The sequence below is a fragment of the Nicotiana tomentosiformis genome, chromosome 9 (assembly GCF_000390325.3).
Source record: "Nicotiana tomentosiformis chromosome 9, ASM39032v3, whole genome shotgun sequence".
NCBI lineage: Eukaryota > Viridiplantae > Streptophyta > Magnoliopsida > Solanales > Solanaceae > Nicotiana > Nicotiana tomentosiformis.
In genome coordinates, this window is record NC_090820.1 from 88,583,017 (window position 1) to 88,601,689 (window position 18,673).

General features: G+C 41.0%; 1 protein-coding gene across 1 annotated transcript; it reads right to left on the reverse strand.

Moving 5' to 3' along the window:
- Positions 1–17,170: 17,170 nt before the first annotated feature.
- Positions 17,171–18,340, reverse strand: LOC138899164 (uncharacterized). Its single transcript, XM_070185286.1, has 3 exons — positions 18,205–18,340; positions 17,707–18,097; positions 17,171–17,594 (listed from the first exon to the last, which is right to left on the reverse strand). The coding sequence occupies exons 1-3, from the start codon at positions 18,338–18,340 to the stop codon at positions 17,171–17,173; spliced, it is 951 nt and encodes a 316-aa protein (XP_070041387.1).
- Positions 18,341–18,673: the final 333 nt, after the last annotated feature.

An 18,673-nucleotide genomic window follows, 5' to 3' on the forward strand; every position in this document is an offset into this window, starting at 1 on the left:
GCAGACCTGTCAGGCATGCCGCCTGATAGGGATATTGATTTGGTGCCGGGCACTCAGCCCATTTCAATTCCACCATATCGTATGGCACCGGCGGAGTTGAAGGAATTGAAAGAACATCTTCAGGAACTTCTTTATAAGGGGTTTATTCGGCCTAGTGTGTCACCTTGAGGTGCACCAGTTCTATTTGTGAATAAGAAGGATGCTTCCATGAGAATGTGCATTGATTACAGGCAGTTGAACAGGGTCGCGGTCAAGAACACGTATCCTTTGCCTAGTATTAATGATTTATTTGAACAATTTCAGTGAGTGATGGTGTTCTCCAAGAATGATATGAGATCCGGTTATAACCAGCTGAAGATTCAGGATTCGGATATCCTTACGACAACTTTCAAGACCCGATATGGCCATTGTGAGTTCTTAGTGATGTCTTTTGGGCTGACCAATGCCCCAACAACGTTCATGCATTTGATGAACATTGTACTCCAACCCTATTTGGACTCATTCATCATTGTATTCATTGATGACATCCTGGTTTACTCTCATAGCCAGGAGGAGCACGCTCAACATTTGAGGATTGTATTACAGAGATTGAGGGAGGAGAGGCTCTATGCAAAGTTCTCCAATTGTGAGTTTTGTCTCAGTTCAATAGCATTCTTGGGACACGTGGTGTCCAGTGAGGGTATTCAGGTGGATCCGAAGAAGATAGAGGTCGTGTAGAGTTGGCCTAGACCGTCCTCAGCCACGGAGATTAGGAGCTTTCTTGGTTTGGAAGGTTACTATCGTCGCTTTGTGGGGGGATTTTAATCTATTGCTTCGCCCTTGACCAAATTGACCCAAAAGGGTACTCCATTCAGGTGGTCGGAGGAGTGTGAGTAGAGCTTTCAGAAGCTCAAGACTGCTTTAACCACAGCTCCATTATTAGTTCTGCCATCAGCTTCAGGTTCTTACATCGTGTATTGTGATGCCTCGAGGATAGGCATTGGATGTGTTTGATGCAGGAGGGTAGGGTGATTGTCTACGCCTCACGCCAATTGAAGACCCATGAGAAGAACTATCATGTCCATGATCTTGAGTTAGCATCCATTGTTCACGCCTTGAAGATCTGGCGTCATTATTTGTATGGGGTTCATTGTGAGATTAATACTGATCACCGGAGTCTGCAGCTTCTGTTTAAGCATAAGGATCTTAATTTGCATCAGCGGAGATGGTTGGAGCTTCTTAAGGACTATGATATCACTATTCTGTACCATCCGGGAATGGCCAATATGGTGGCCGATGCTTTGAGTCGCCGGTCAGAGAGTTTGGGGAGTTTAGCATATCTTCCAGCAGCAGAGAGACCTTTGGCATTGAAAGTTCAGGCCTTAGCGGGCCAGCTTGTGAGATTGGATATTTTGGAGCCTAGTCGGGTATTGGCTTGCGTGGTCTCCAGGTATTCTCTTTATGACTGTATTAGGGAGCGTCAGTATGATAACCCTCACTTGCTCGTTCTTCAAGACAGGGTCCGGCGAGGTGATGTTAGAGATGTGACTATTGGCAGTGACAGTGTGTTGAGGATGCAAGGCCGGATATGTGTGCCTAATATAGATGGGCTTCGGACGTTGATTCTTGAGGAGGCCCACAGTTCACGGTATTCTATCCATCCATGTGCCATGAAGATGTATCAGGATTTGAGACAACGCTATTGGTGGAGGCGGATGAAGAAGGATATTGTTGGGTTTGTAGCTCGGTGTCTCTACTTTCAGCAGGTTAAGTATGAGCATCAGAGGTCGAGTGGCTTGCTTCAGAGGTTAGAGATCCCAGAGTGGAAGTGGGAGCGGATCACCATGGACTTCGTAGTTAGGCTCCCACGGACTTCGAGGAAGTTTGATGCTATTTAGGTTATTGTGGATCGGCTGACCAAGTCCGCGCACTTTGTTCCTGTTGGTACTACTTATACTTCAGAGCGGTTGGCTGAGATTTATATTCGAGAGATTGCTCGCCTGCATGGTGTCCCAGTTTCCATCATTTCAGATAGAGGTACTCAGTTCACATCATAGTTTTGGAAGGCCGTGCAACGAGAATTAGGTACTCAGGTTGAGTTGAGCACAACTTTTCACCCTCAGATGGACGGGCAGTCCGAACGCACTATTCAGATATTGGAGGACATGTTGCGCGCTTGTGTCATTGACTTTGGGGGTTCATGGGACCAGTTCCTTCCACTCGCGGAGTTTGCATATAACAACATTTATCAGTCGAGTATTCAGATGGCTCCGTACGAGGCATTATATGGGAGGAGGTGTAGATCTCCGGTTGGATGGTTTGAGCCCGGTGAGTCTAGTCTCTTAGGTACAGATTTGGTCAAGGATGCATTAGATAAGGTGAAATTGATTCAGGAGCGGCTTCGCATGGCGCAATCTAGGCAGAAAAGCTATGCGGACATGAAGGTCTGTGATGTATCTTTCATGGTTGGGGAGAAGGTTTTGTTGAAGGTATCACCCATGAAGGGTGTTAGAAGAGGGGCAAGTTGAGCCCCCGGTTTATTGGGCCTTTTGAGGTGCTTCAGAGGATACGGGAGGTGGCTTATAAGCTTGCCTTGCCACCCAGCTTGTCGAGTGTGCATCCAGTGATTCATGTGTTCCGTGCTCCGGAAGTATGTTGGCGATCTGTCCCATGTTTCGGACGTCAGCATGGTTCAGTTGGAGGGTGATATGACTTATATTGTAGAGCCGGTGGCTATTTTGGATCGGCAAGTTCGAAGGTTAAGGTCAAAGGATATAGCTTCAGTGAAGGTGCAGTGGAGACGGCAACCTATGGAGGAGACCACCTGGGAGACCGATCGGGAGATGCGGAGCAGATATCCATGCCAATTCGAGACTCCAGGTATGTTTCTAGATCGTTCGAGGACAAACATTTGTTTAAGAAGGGGAGGATGTAACAACCCGGCCGGTCGTTTCGATTGTTATAGCCCCGTTACCCCATTTCTGCTTCTTTATGTGTTATTCATATGTATTGTGTTGTGTCGGGTTGGTTTGTTCGGGTATTCGGAGTGGAATGAGACACTTAGTCTCCTATTTAGAAGTTTAAGTTGAAAAGGTCAACCAGATGTTGACTTACGAGTAAACGATCTCGTATTTGGATTTTTATGATTCGGTTAGCTGCGTTAGGTGATTTTGGACTTAGGAGTGTGTCCGGAATGTAATTTGGAGGTCCGTGGTAGAATTAGGCTTGAATTGGCGAAACTGGAAATTTGGCAATTTTCGGACGGTAGTGGAAAATTTGATATCGAGGTCGGAATGGAATTTCGAAAGATGGAGTGGGTTCGTAGTGTCATTTGTGATGTGTGTGTAAAATTTGAGGTCATTCGGACGTGGTTTGGTAGGTTTCGGCATCGTTTGCGGAATTTGGAAGTTTAGAAGTTCTTAGACTTGAATCCGAGGGTAATTTGGTGATTTGATGTTGTTTTGAGTGATTCAAACGTTCGACTAAGTTTGTATATTGATATATGACTTGTTTGTATTTTTGATTGAGGTCCCGAGGGGCTCGGGGTGATTCCGGGTGGTTAACGAATTGGTTGAAGTTGGAAAATGCAGCTGAAGCTGCTATTACTGATATTTTCGCACCTACGGAGGGGGAGCCGCAGGTGCGAGGTTGCAGGTGTGCGTGGGAGTTCGCAGGTGCGGACAGTGTTGAGGTAGGCTGGGACCACAGGTGCGAGAACTTTGTCGCATAAGCGAGGCTGCAGGTGTAAGACCTGGGGCGCAGATGCGGAGAAAAGGATTTTGGCAGGCTTCGCAGAAGCGGAGGGAGGTGCGCAAGTGCGCTTCCGCAGGCGCGGGAGTTGGAGCGCAGATGCGGAAAATGGGAGGCTAAGGCTGGAGCGCAGGTGTGAAGGCTTGGCCGCACCTGCGAGCCCGTAGGTGCGAGACCTGGGCGCAAGTGCGGAGGGTGAGGGTTTAAGTGAATTTCGAAGGTGCGATGGTTTTGACCGCAGGCGCGAAGAATAGGCCGCAGGTACGAAAAGCCCGGACAGGAGGTATATATTGCACACTTCGCGAATTTTGGTCCATTCTTCACAATTTCCAGTTGGTTTTGAAGCTTTTGGGAGTGATTTTGAAGAGGGATTCAAGAGGATATCACTGAGGTAAGTTGCTTGAGCCCTAATACTCGAATATATGGTGATTTTTCGTTGTTTAATCATATAATTAGTGAAAATTAGGGGTGAAAATGAGGGGTTAGCGCTTGGGATTTTGGAGAGTTTGATTTGGCAATTTGAGGGACCAAATGAGGTCGGATTTTGATTAATTTGGTATGGTTGGACTCGCGAGTGGATGGGCTTTGAAGTTTTGTAACTTTTGTCGGATTTCGAGACGTGGACCCGGGGGCCGGGTTTGAGTCGTTTTTTGGATTTTGGTCTAATTTGATAGTTTTTCTTGTGGAATTTATTCCATTAGCATATATTGATGGTATTGTGCGGATTGTGAATAGATTCAGAGCATTTGGAGGCAGAGTCGGAAAGTAAGAGCATCGCGGGGTAGAGGCTTGACCGGTTTGAGGTAAGTAACGATTGTAAATCTAGTCATGAGGGTATAAAACCCCGGATTTCGTATCATTTTACTATTTAGAGGTGACGCACGTGCTAGGTGACGGGCGTGTGGGCGTGCACCATTGGGTATTGTGACTTGGTCTGTCCTGTAGCAACTGTAAAGTTGCATATTTTGTTGAAACTATATGATACTTATGTGTTTTAGAAAGAGTTTATGTAAATTGGGTTGAATGCCATGTTTGGGCCTTGTGCCAGTGCTGTTTGGACCCTTAGGGGCCTTTTCTTACTATCCTCTCACTGTTCTTGATTGAAAATCTATACTCAGTCTAAGTGTGATTCGGGCACGTTCGGCGAAGTTTGAAAATTTGAAAGTTTAAAGAAAGGTTTCGATCATCAATTCATAGTTTTGATGTTATTTGATAGGGTTTGAGGCATCGACTAAGTCCGTGTCATGTTTTGGCATGTGTTGGTCTGTTTGGACGGGGTCCCGGGGCCTCGGGTGCAATCGAATTGGAAACAGATCGAGTTTGAACTTAGGAAACTGCTGAAGTGCAGAGGTCTGGTGCGAGCGCACCTACGAAGGATTTGGTCGCAGGTGCGAGACCATAGAGGCGCGTTTGGCATCGCGGGTACGGAGTTATGCTGGGCAGAGGGGATGCGCAGGTGCGAGGTTTTAGCCGCACGTGCGAGATCGCAGATGTGGGAAAGAGATGTGCATGTGCGAGGGAGCGTGAGGCCGTCGTTTTCGCAGAAGCGGAGCCCAGGTCGCAGGTGCGACTCCGCAGAAGCAGAGTCTGGTCTGCAGAAGAGAAGGCAGAAGGGCTAAAGCGGAATTTTTGGCCGCACCTGCAGAACCACAAAAGCGGTCAAGTTACCGCAAGTGCGATGATTGCTGGGCAGAAGACTTGTTTAAGTACGTGGGTTTGGCTCATTTGCATTTCATTTCTTCCATGGGAGCCGACCTTGTTGCAATTTTGGAGTGCCATTTTCATCGTCAATCATGAGGTAAGTAATTTCTATAAGTTGGGAGTTAAATATATGAATTTGGGCTTTTAAATACATGAAACATTGTGAAAATTGTGGGATTTTAAGAGATAACCTAGAAATTGGTATTTTTGGGTTCTTCCACGAAATTGGACATGGAATTAGGAATAAATCATATATTTTAGTTCCTAATATTATGGGTGAAGTTTATCTTCAAAAATATTTGGAATCCGGGCACGTGGACCCGAGCGTTGACTTTATCGACTATTCGAGCGGAGTTGAGAATTGTTATAAATTGTTAAATTGTAAGCATGAGAGTATATTTTGATTGATTTGCACGTTGTTTGACTAATTTCGGAACATTTGGCTTGGAGTTGAGTGTTAGAGTGGCGTTGGAGCCAGTTATGAAATTTCGGAGCAATGTAAGTCTCCTGTCTAACTTTGTGAGGAGGAAACTACCCCCTATGTGATGTAATTGTTATGTGTTATTAATTGTGGGTGCTAAGTACGCACGAGGTGACGATAGTCCATTCGTAGCTAAAGCTTGTTATGTCTGGGTAGACTTTGGACTTAACTATGTAATACTTGAAATATTTGAATTCATTATGCTCGCTTAATTAATTGAAATTATAATTGAACTTGATTTAGAAATGTATGCATATATGTTAGGCCAATCCTTATTACCTTGAGTTGTTGGCAAGTAATTTGAGAAACGGTAAAGGTTATACTCACCTTGTGTTCATATACTGTATTGTAAGCTCGTGTCTCGTAATTCAATAATTCCTTTCCTTTCTTGTTGAGTGGGCCGAACTCCTCGGCAGAATTATGTATCACACTCTCATGGGAGCGGGTTGTTCGCCTCGGTAGTATAATAGATGTATCTATAGTTCATGCCGCTCGACCCTCGGCAGAGTACACGTTATGATAGGGTCAGGCCGATCGCCTCGGCAGTATCATACTCTTTCTTAGATCTGGCCGTACTACCTCGGCATAATCGTGCGTCATATTGCTCGCTATCTGAATATTCGCGAGATTTTTTCTTCCACTGATGCCTTGCATCTTATATGGTACTTCCTTATCCGTTTGATATTGGCATTTGAAATTTCTGAGCTATTGAGATAGAATACGAGATTGAGAAACTGATATCGTTAGAAAGAAATTTTGGACAATTGTGTTAGATACAGTTTTACCTCACTACTACTGTTGTGCTTCTTATCTGTTTATGATTTACCATGTTGATTTATTAGACCACTAGTAAGTGCAGATGTCGACCTCTCGTCACTTACTTCTCCGTGGATTTCGTGTCGTGACATTTCATTTTTAGATGGAATGAAGAAAGTACATCTCTATGCCTACATGTCAATGTGTATGTGAAGTCATGAATGACATAATACCGTACAACATGAGGAAAAGGCATATTTATGCATGTATGTCAAGTGTGCATGTCAAATGCAACGTAGTGATAAAACCATATGCATACTCTCCGTGTATCAATTCGCTCAATCCTCCCAGTCACTCAGTCCTTATAGTCACTCAGTCCTCCCAATCACTCAGTCCTCACAGTCACTAAGTCCTCCCAGTCACTCAGTCATCCCAATCACTCAGCACTCACTCTCAGCACTCGCACTCAGTAGGTACCTGCGCTCACTGTGGTTGTGCAGACTCCGGAGGGGCAGATCCAGCCTAAACACTATAAACATGGTTTCTAACATGGATCACAACTCAATTACTCTAACATGTAGAAATCGCATGGATAAAAACAAGATTAGGTAACAACACAGTACCACAGAAACAACTGAGTCATAATTCACACGGTGCACGCCCATCACCTAGCATGTGCGTCACCTCAACACCAAACACATATCATGTATATTCAGGGGTTCATACCCTTAGCACCAAGATAAGAAGTGTTACTTACCTTGAACAAGCCTAATCCAATACCGAGCAAGCCAAACAATACTCTAGATATGCCATCCCACGTGCATCAACCTTTGAACGGCTTGAAACTAGCCAAAAGCAACTCAAATACATCAATTAATTCCGAAGGAAACAAACTCAATCTATAAAGGTCGAATCTTTAATCACAAGTCCCAAAGTCAACAAATAAGTAAAAATCTGGGGCAACGCCTCAGAACCCGACAAAACTTATAAAATCCGACAACTCATTCAATTATGAGTCCAACCATACTAGCTTCACTTAAATCCGACTCCGAATCGACGTTCAAAATCCAAAAATTCAGTTTATGAAATTTTAGGAAAAAAACCCTCAATTTCTCTTTTAGATTCACCATTTAAATAACAAAATCAAAAATAGAATCATGTAAAATAATCAAAACCGAGTATAATATATCTATCTCAATTTAAATTCGACTTCAAATCGACCACTAAATCCATAAATTTCATCCCCTTGAGTTTTAGGGATAAAACCCACAAATCTCCAATCAAAACATGAGTTAATCATAAATGAACTAGAATAATAATGTTAAAATACAAAATCTGAGGTTAGATCCGTGGAGGAGCCAGAATATTTCCTAAGGGGAGTCAAAATATAAATAAGTAAGCATATGAAAAAATTAAGGGGATTCAACACATAGTATATATGCATAAAAATAAAATATTGAACCTATTTAGACTGTGTAATTTTCTGACGAAGGGGTGTCAATTGACTCCCCTTGCCAATGAATGCCTCCTCCACTGGATTAGATACTGACTGCTATGAAAACACGAGAAGAACACCGCGAAAATCACCTCAAATGGAGCTCCAGAACTCAAGATATGCTCTGAATACTAAATAAACGCAGTCTGATTTTTTTAATACACAAGGAAATTCGCTTATGCGCTCAAAATCTGCACCTGCGGTGTGGCAGCTGTAATTTCTGCATTTGCGGTCCATTTTTCTCACCTGTGGGGTCGCAGATGCGGACCCAACTTTGCATATGTGAAGCACCAGCACCGACTTTCTTCTTCGAAACTAAAATGGGCATAACTCATTTATTCGATGTCTGAATTCGATGAGTATTTTTGATATGGCTCCGTAATTTTGATATGGATCTAATGCTTCAATAAAAATAGAAATTGGAGCTCATTTTCTTAATGTGGTTCCATTTATGCTTGAAGAAACGACGTCGAAACATCAAAAACGGCGCAATACAGCCCAAACCTATCTGAAACTCATCCGAGCCCCTCGGGACCCCATACGAACATAAAAACAAGTCCCATATCATAACACGAACTTACTTAAGGTCTCAAATCACGCATAAAAATATCAAAACCATGAATCGCACCTCAAATCGAACTTAATGAACTTTTGAACTTTCAACTTTCAAATCTCGTGCCGAACCATATCAAATCAACTCGGAATGGCCTCAAATTTTGCACACAAGTCTCAAATGACATAACGAAGCTATTCTAATTCCCGGAACCATAATACGAACCCGATATCATCAAAGTCAACTCTCAGACAAACTTATGAATATTCCAAACCTTCAAATTTTCAACTTCGCCAAATAGTGCTAAAACCTTCTAGAAATATCCAAATGCAAATTCGGGCATATGCCCAAGTCACAAATCACCATCCGGACCTAACGGAACTATCAAAACTCCGATCCGAGTTCAAATACTCAAAAGCAAACTTGGTCAACTCTTCCAACTTAAAGCTTCAAACATGAAATAATTTCTTCCAAAATAATTCCAAATCACCCGAAAACTGAAAGTGACGATGCACACAAGTCATAATACATCATACAGAGCTACTTATGCCCTCAAACAACTGAGCAAAGTGCAAATGCACAAAACAACCGGTCGGGTCGTTACATCTCCCCCACTTAAACATACGTTCGTCCTCGAACGTGCCCAGAGTCATTCCAAAGCCATCAAATCACCGTGTAACCTTACCATGCACATACCCGGGGGTGATCCCAGGACACCTTACTCCATATAAGTCTAACATCACCACCTATCTGAATATCCTCATTTCATCCTTAGCCCATAAACCTTGGTGCCCGATTTCTAACATATGGAATTCCTTACAACACGTGAATCTTGCATCTATACCCTGTATAAGTCTGAACAAGCTGTACCAAGCCATAACCATAACCCAAGATGAAATCACATGACATACCACATAACTCGCATGCTCGTAGCAAAATTTTTCGATCACTGTAGTTGTTCAAAACAAACCCAATACTGGTAATAAACCTCATATCGAGTGAAACCTCGTTCAAAACCTTCGTACAATGCCGATGATGAAAGAAACACGTAGACACTTATAACCACTCATCAGATCAATATGTCATAGAGCTCCCTCTCATCCGACAAGAACCAAAGCCAAATCCTGGGCAGACGTCTGATATTATTCTTCCAAACATACCGTAATCAAATTTGATAATAATCACTTTAGGCCCAAAGACTTCATCTGATCAAATACAAGCTACTCTACTGACATACCACACCAATAATACCTAGAGCCACAGACTGTGCAATCCGTGCACCAATAAGCAACAACTCAAATGTATTCAAACATGGAAAATGACTCAAATGATAGAACCGTCCTACAAGTTGAACAGATACCACCACAGGCGCAATGCTACGACCTATCACATATAGTATAATCAAGACACACGAATCTAACACAAAGGATCATATCCCAACATAACCCAGCTGCAATGTGTGACCCCATACAAACACTGGTCCATATAAAATACCTCAAGCCACAATGCTCAAAATCAACAACCACGCGTAATTCAACATCAAGTACACGAAGTGCATGACTATAACCATGGAGAAGCAAATAACACAATACACCATAGCCCGGAATGACCATAACTAAGGCGCAATCAACCATTAAACACCCCAATAACCATTTCGCTCGAATTCCGCTACAAGGCCCAAATAGAACTGTATCATGTGTGTATATAACCAACAAATCACAACCTCTCGTAACATAAAAGAGTAACACATAGACATATCCGAACATGAATAAGCTCTATTATAACTTAATGACACACCCTTCAGCAATAACGGTGCTGAGTCAACAAATCCGACCCGGTGTAAAATACACATCCTCCTTGGGCCTACCAATGGGCCCTCAAATTGACTCTGGTCATCCGTAAATGGACAAATAGCCCTCCAAAGACCTCAATAATCTAACCATAACACATATCAACATCTAGCTAACTTTGGCCACATCTTCACAGTTTGTAACCTAGAAACAATCTACTCCTGAGAACTACTAGTCTCCAAATCCATAGAACACATGAATCACCATAGCCGATCTGAACTCCATCACTCGAATGACTAACACATCCCTCGTACATAATCATTCTCATGAGAAATAATTCTATAATTCTTCCACACCACATAGCAAAATCTGAATATCAGTAGTCGATCAACTAGATGAGTACTACCATACCAATGAAGCATCCATAAGTCAAAACACAGTGCGCCTTCTGAAATACGCACCCTTCTCAAGAAATACCAAGTAGTAATAGCATTCATCTAGTCATCTGAAACCGTCCATATTGTCTAAGAATTCATTACCTTCCCTTCAGTACTGAACCGTAACCTTGCACATACAAATCTCAATCCCACAGGACGCACCACATCTATCATGCCATCATATGAAAAGCACCAGAATCCCATAATCAACTCTGAGTCACCAGAAAAATATATACCCGATCAGTCAGAAACCTTCCATTTGATCCCATCCAGGAGAACATCACAATACGCAATATGCTCCTCACTCTGGTAGGAAATATCCATCTCAAATTGTGGTAGAAACCGTCGAAAACTCTTCGAAACCCATTTGCACATAACCAAGCCATCAGAACTGAATCTCTCTAACTCAACCAAGCCACGCAGGTCACCAACCCAAGAGTATTGCCACCAAAACACCTGTACAACCCCACCCATCATAAGTACCCAAAGAATCGATCATACCCATTACTGTGTTGATCCAACCTACTACCAAGTTGTCCTATTTCTCTTAGTTCCTTCCGCAATACCCTCAAGTTGAAACTTCTTCTTGCCAGAACACCACTATCCTTACCCAAAGTTCACCACAAGAGATCCCAGCATGAAACCACACCACACAAAGGCCCATAATATGTTATACTCCCTCTTAAGAACCCTAAAAGTACCACAATCGAGACACCCACTCTGAAGAGACCTTATTTGAATCTAAATCGTTTCCTTCACCTTCCTGATATTGAAATTTAGAATCCATAATGATATAGAAATATCACAGGTCCCGACACCATCCGATTCAAATCTCAAATTCTAGCCATATGCAAGTGTGAAAAATTCTCAATTGCAACATATATATCCTGAATCCATTAGAACCTTCTCGAGAGTCATCTACTCAACTCAAATATCAATTGCACCGCCCCTAGCGGAATGACCTGTGCCCCATTAGCACGACAACACATAAAGAAGTAATCCACACCTCTAAGTAGTCGAGTAAATCCTTTTCTTGGTACATTACATCCATCACGAACAACAACCCTAGACCATTTCCAAGACTACCATATATCCATAAGGGGTAATACATCATGTATCCAGAAATTTCTTACTCAAGTCATCCTCAAAAACCAACCTCTAGGAGTCATAACCTACCCACAAGTATGCCTTAGACCGAAACCAATACAACACATAACCATGCAATCAAATCGTCGATAGCAAACTCCCCCACTTGGCTTAAAGCCATATATCAAAACACTCGATAACTCACAATGCCCATACTTTATTACTGCCATAATACCGCGGTGAGATTCAACTAAATACTCTATAAGCTCATGTAATACCAACCATAAAATACCTCAAATCATCCGCTAAGTTCGCATTCATCCTTGTGACGGTCATGTCTACTTTCTCAACCAATCCAAACTCAAATCGCAACATCTATAACCCACTGGTAGAAAATAAACTCTCCATACAATATCATAAGGATCACACATTCATAGACCATCCCGCAGAAGATAACCCACCTTCTTAGCCTCAAATTGGCATCTTTCTATACCCTTTCGTAGCCACAATTACTACGCAATTAGTTATTCCTTCCAGAGTCTGAACTCATCAACAAGATATGAGAATATGATTCGTCCCACAATTAAACAACGTGAAAGATCCTTCAACACACACATAACTCGAGACTATACGTCACATCAAGACATAAATCAAGCACCCAATAGTACTTTTTGCATCTTAAGCAAACTCTTCTCAACACATTCGAACCATCCGAACACATCTCGCAATCACATCATACTCATCCTATAGCCATTCAACCACTCATCGAACCACAAATTCCACTTATTGGGATACTACCAGACATATGAGTCTAAAAGCACGTGCTCATACAACTGAAACTACCAAGCCTAAGTTGTGGTCCATACCCGGCCTCAAGTCTTCCAGATTGGCCCATCACCATCACACACAAAACACATCTCGTACCTCATCTATGGAATCACAAGCTGTCGATGCACAACTGATACCGAGCGCTCACGTATCCATATGAGTGAGTGGAAGGAATTCAAAGTGATACGCTTTAAGCTGAATCAATGTCGCATGATAAGGAAAGAAAGATGGGAAGTTTATCCTAAATGCCCTGTAGCCTCTCGAAGATAGGTATGGACGTCATCATACCGATCCGCAAGACTCTACTAGACACTTGTTTATGACTCGTAGAACCTATGAACCTAAAGCTCTGATACCAACTTGTCACAACCCAAAATCTAACCCGTCGTGATGACACCTAATCCAATTTGCTAGGTAAGACAAATAATAATAAAATATAATATAATGAAAATGATAAGAGTCAAGAATGAAATATCTGAATTTTATACAACTCCCCAAGGACTGGTAGTACAAATCATGAGCTTCTAAGAATTAGAGTTTACAAAACTGGAATGAAATAAATACATCATTTGTTTGAAATACATGAACAGATTAATAATTCTAAAGCTACAAATAATAAGAGGCAGCTATGACCGAAACACAAGTACATCTTCAATGCCAGCTCCCGCCATACACAGCATCCAAAATATGTACGCAAGGTGAAAAAGTGTAGTATGAGTACAACCGACCCCACGTACTCAATAAGTAACAAACCAAACCTTAAGTTGAAAGCAGTGACGAGCTCGGACAAAGGTCAGGGTCTAACACCAACAGCCAGGAACAACTCATAAAAATATAACTAAAGCAGTACAGGTAATAATTCAAAGATATAATGCTCAACTCATTCATAGTTCTGGAAAATAGGCATGCTTTTCAAGTATAACAATGAAAACCCAAATATTTTACTGAAATTACCAAAATATGAGTAAATTTGAAAAACTGTGATTTTTCCCAAAAACTTTCAACAACAGGTAGGATGTTTCATTTTTAGATGGCATGAGGAAAGTACAGCGCTATGCCTACATGTCAATGTCTATATGAAGTCATGAATGATGCAATACCGTACATCACTAGGAAAAAGCATCTATATATATGTATGTCAAGTGTGCATGTTGACGAGCCAAAAGCACAACATAAATTTATGCTCGTTAGTCCAATATAGTATAGAAAATATCGTATCCATGCGGATTGGAGTTAAACAGTATTTTCGTAAATTACAGCTTTATTGCTATTCAAGATGATCAACAATTTAGATTTGTGTGAATTAAAACTAACATTAACTAAAAGTCTAACTATTGGCTCATGACAATTGCAACAAGAGTAAGTAATAAGATATCAAGGGGAGAAAATAGGGGTTGATTGGATATGTGCAAGATACTTGTTTGGGAATTAACTCTACTTCACTTCTATGGTTCAAGTGAGTCTCTCGGATTCACTCTATTATATTCAAACATTCAGTAGAAACTCCTCTATCGATTAAGTCCCAACCTTACGATATGAACTAAGTTAAGCTTGGTGAATATATGCAAGAATTTGTAGTGGATTGATCCTTAGGAGAACCTCTTTCGATTATCCTCCTAACTAGGTCAAAACATTAATTCAACTAGCCTCTTTCGATTACTAACAAGAATCAATGAATTCAACCAATAAGATAATGCAGAACATCACAAATTATGCCTCTTTCGATTACATAAACAAGTGAATATATATGCAATAATAAAAACACCCAAAATAATTCAATACATAAAACTAGAGTTAATATCCACAAATAATTCTCAAAACACTAAATCCATCAATCCCTAAGGAAGAATTACTCCATGGATATGGAAAAATTCATCACAATTAATTTTAAGACTAAGAAAAACATAAAACATCCAATCCCTTGTCTTGAGTGGGGATGAATGGTGAAATCCTTGTGCTCTTGCTTCTCCCTCTTCTCCTTTGCTTCCTTAGGTCTAAATTATGTCAAAAGTCTTCAAAATATTTCTATGTATATATACCAAGTAGGGTCAGGCCCAAACAAATACACCTTCTCATATGCAAAAAAGGATACTTTTATGGAGTTGGACGTGCGCGGCCGCGCACTTGGAAGTGTGCCCGCGCACTTTTCTCACTGTTCGGCCCCATATGCGCGGCCTCGCACTTTCTGTGCACTTTGCACCCTGTTTTGTTGGGAATTTGAAAACACGTAAAACATAAAAGTTGTAGAACTTTGAATTATGTTTCCAACAACATATTGTGGAGACCAAATGGAGTTCCGCGGTAAAGGTTATGTTTCTTTTAGTAGACACTGCACAATATACCTGCTCGATTTTTCGTTTCGATCCACTATCATCTGTTGATCCCGAACACGATCTCGGCTTAAATCCTTGGGCTTTCACTCAGACTTCAAAGCTCAAAATCACTAGAATTCATTCCATAACATCTACATAGCTCGGAATCACTCCTACAAGGCATAAAATACACAATTAGTGCAAAACACTAGCAATTAAAGTTCAAACTCAACTAAAGTGTAGTAAATTGGAATGTAATAATCGACTAAAACATGAAATTATGTCCTACCATCAACACCCCACACTTAAACCACTACTCGTTGTCGAGCAGTCAAACCACACTCTATATAGACACAATCTTACTAAGTAACTCTCCTAACTCATCACGCCAAGAATATTTAAAATAGACTAAGCACAATAGTGTAACACCTTCACCTCAAGATTTGACTCACAAGTACCACGCATTATTCACAACTCACTCACTTACTCTAACATAGAGGTCAATGACATTACCTTTCCTTCATGAATCATGTGCCCTAACACAACAATAGAGAGTAGTTCCACACACAATAAAAATTAAGAACAATCAGGAACTCAAGATAGAAAGAATTCACTCACTCTCAGAAACAACATTCATATGCCATAAAATATGAACCATAGGCTTGCCTGTAGAGTACTACTCTACTAATTGAGCTCATTCAGTCAAGGATCAAGTAGGAATTTTAGCTGGTTGTAATGTAGGCTATGGGACAGGTAGGATATATTTAGATATAAGAGTGATTACACCTCCCTAAGCACTTTAATACATACATTTCATAGTTCAAACCCCAGACTTATGTCAAACCATACTCCACCTTGACATCAACATGCATTAACTCCCCAAATTATTTAAGCACCATTACATCAAGAGTTACCACTTATCAATGAATCTCGTTCACAACAATACAACTATTTTTAAATTTTCTTTTTCAACTCAAGTGGCTCTTATTTTTTTCAATTCATTGCACCTTTCTCCTTATTTCAATAGTTCCACTCAAAAGCCAAACCAACCACCCCACACTTCAACTTTTACAAATTTTCTAATAATTTCAAGTGCTCACGAGAGGTAATTGGTTCAAATATATGATCAATTCAAATAATTGGGTAAGGCTTGTAATGTGGTTGCCAAAGAAATAGGATTATAGGCTCAATGGGGTTAAATATGATTACATAACAATTAGGTGGGTAATAGAATATAATTGGCTCAACAAAGAAATGCGTAAATCACTTCCAAGACTGAATAAAACTACTATTTTGCTTTGCAAACACACGGGGTAAGTTTTAGATATCAAATGCAATGTACAGAATAACACAAAAATCTCTCACACACATGGCACATAACTCACTCAGGATTGGCCTCATCAAGACACTCTAGTCAAAGCAATTAAGCAAAGTTAAGATCATACAAATTAAGGCACTTATCCAAGAGTTAAAATCTGAGCCTAAGCGTCACAACTAAAACACTTACTATTCTCAAGCCATAACAAAGCCAAGAGGGCATTGCTTTCAATTCAAATCATAGCACAACGTTCCCTACTCCTTAGAAAATCAAAAACTAACTACACCCGCTTCAAACAAAACCCTTGGAAAAGAACCGCGGCACAAAGAAAAACCAAGGGGGAATTGATACACTACCTACAAAAGAGAATCTTTTTTTCTTTTTCGTTCGACTTACTTCCCTTAAGAAACCCGTCGAATGATATCCATCATCGGAAAAATTCAAAATTTTTAAAAGTTTTATGTTTTTTTCAATTTTTTCTATCTCTAACTACTAAAATTAACACAAACTAAAATACATATACATACAACATACAAATATCCCCCTACCCTACACTTTAAGTTATGGCATATCCCCATGACACACAATTAAAAAGCATAAGGTAAAGGAAACTTCCCTAAATTTTCAGTCGGGGTCTGAGTTGAAGTCGGGCTCCATTCCACGCACCCGAACTAGTGCACACATCTACGCGGACAACTTCTTCTCAGCCTTCTTAGGGTACACCCTACACTTGTCTTTCTCAATCACTGGAGCCTTCTCTTTTGAACTCTTCACCTTCCACTTAACACTTGCAGTTGGCTTCTCCTTTTTCACTGCAGTTGCTACATTCATCTCAAAAGTCACAGTCTCCTCACCCACTATAAGAATTAGTTTTTTATCATGTATATTCAGTATAGCTCTATCCATTGCTAAAAATGGTCTTCCTAGGATGAGGGGGACCTCCTTGTTCTCCTCCATATTCACCACTATGAAATCCACAGGAACTACGAACTTATCCACCCGCACCAATACATCTTCTACTATCCCCTCGGGTGTTATAGTCGTTTGGTCTGCCAGCTGCAAAGATATTGACACCGACCTTATCTCTCCAATCTCCTTCTCCAGTTTCCTGTAAATAGACAATGGCATTAGATTAATTGAGGCACCAGAATCACATAGACTTATCAAAATTTAGAGTGCCTAAAGAGCAAGGTATAGTAAAACTCCCTGGATCTCCACACTTTTGTGGGAGCTTATTTTGCAAGATAGAACTGCAGTGCTCTGTGAGCTTGACCACCGAGGTCTCTTCTATCTTCCTCTTCTTTGTAAGGATCTCCTTCAAGAACTTTGCATAAGCTGGTATTTGTGAGAGAACATCTGTGAATGGCAGGTTTACATTAACATGTCTTAGCATGTCTAGAAATCTCTCAAACTGCTTGTCCAGCTTTTCTTTATAGAGCTTTTGAGGAAAAGGTAGAGCAGGCATGTGCTTGCTCCCATCATTAGTGTCCTCCCTTCTTGAAGTTTCCTCCTTTTTCTTTTTCTCAGCTCCCTTCTTGCCTTTCTTCTTCTTAGTCTTTTTATCATCATCTTCAATTTTTAGCTCCTTCCCACTTTCTTTTTCAGGTGCAGCTTCATTTTTTAAATTGGAGTGGGATCCTTCAATACTTGTCCGCTTCTCAAGGTCACAACATTTACCGTTTCTTTGGGATTCTTTTAAGTATCAGCAGTCAGAGTACCTGGGATCCTCTCAGATAATACAGTTGCAATATGTCCTACTTGTCTCTCCAAGTTACACAAACCTGTACCAAGTTCTTTGATAACTGCCCCATGAGCATCTAATCTTTCATCAGTCTTGACAATGAAGGATTTCATTATATCTTCTAACCCAGACTGAATTGTTTGTTGAAGCTGAAACTGCGGCCTCTACTGATTCACAAAACTAGGAGCTCCGTGAAATTTGGAGTTGTTTTGTTGCCATGTATTTGTTGTACCCCCGGGTGAACTCCATGAAACACCGGGGTGCTTCTGACCCATTGCATTGAAATTGTAGTTACCCACAGCATTAACTTTCTCCATTGAAGCTTGACACTCATGAGTAGGGTGTCCTCTTCCACATATGTCACATGTTGCATGAGGCTCATTATGTATTAAAGCTAAGGTTAGCTTCCTTATTTCCTTTGCCATGACATCAAGTTGTACCTGCAC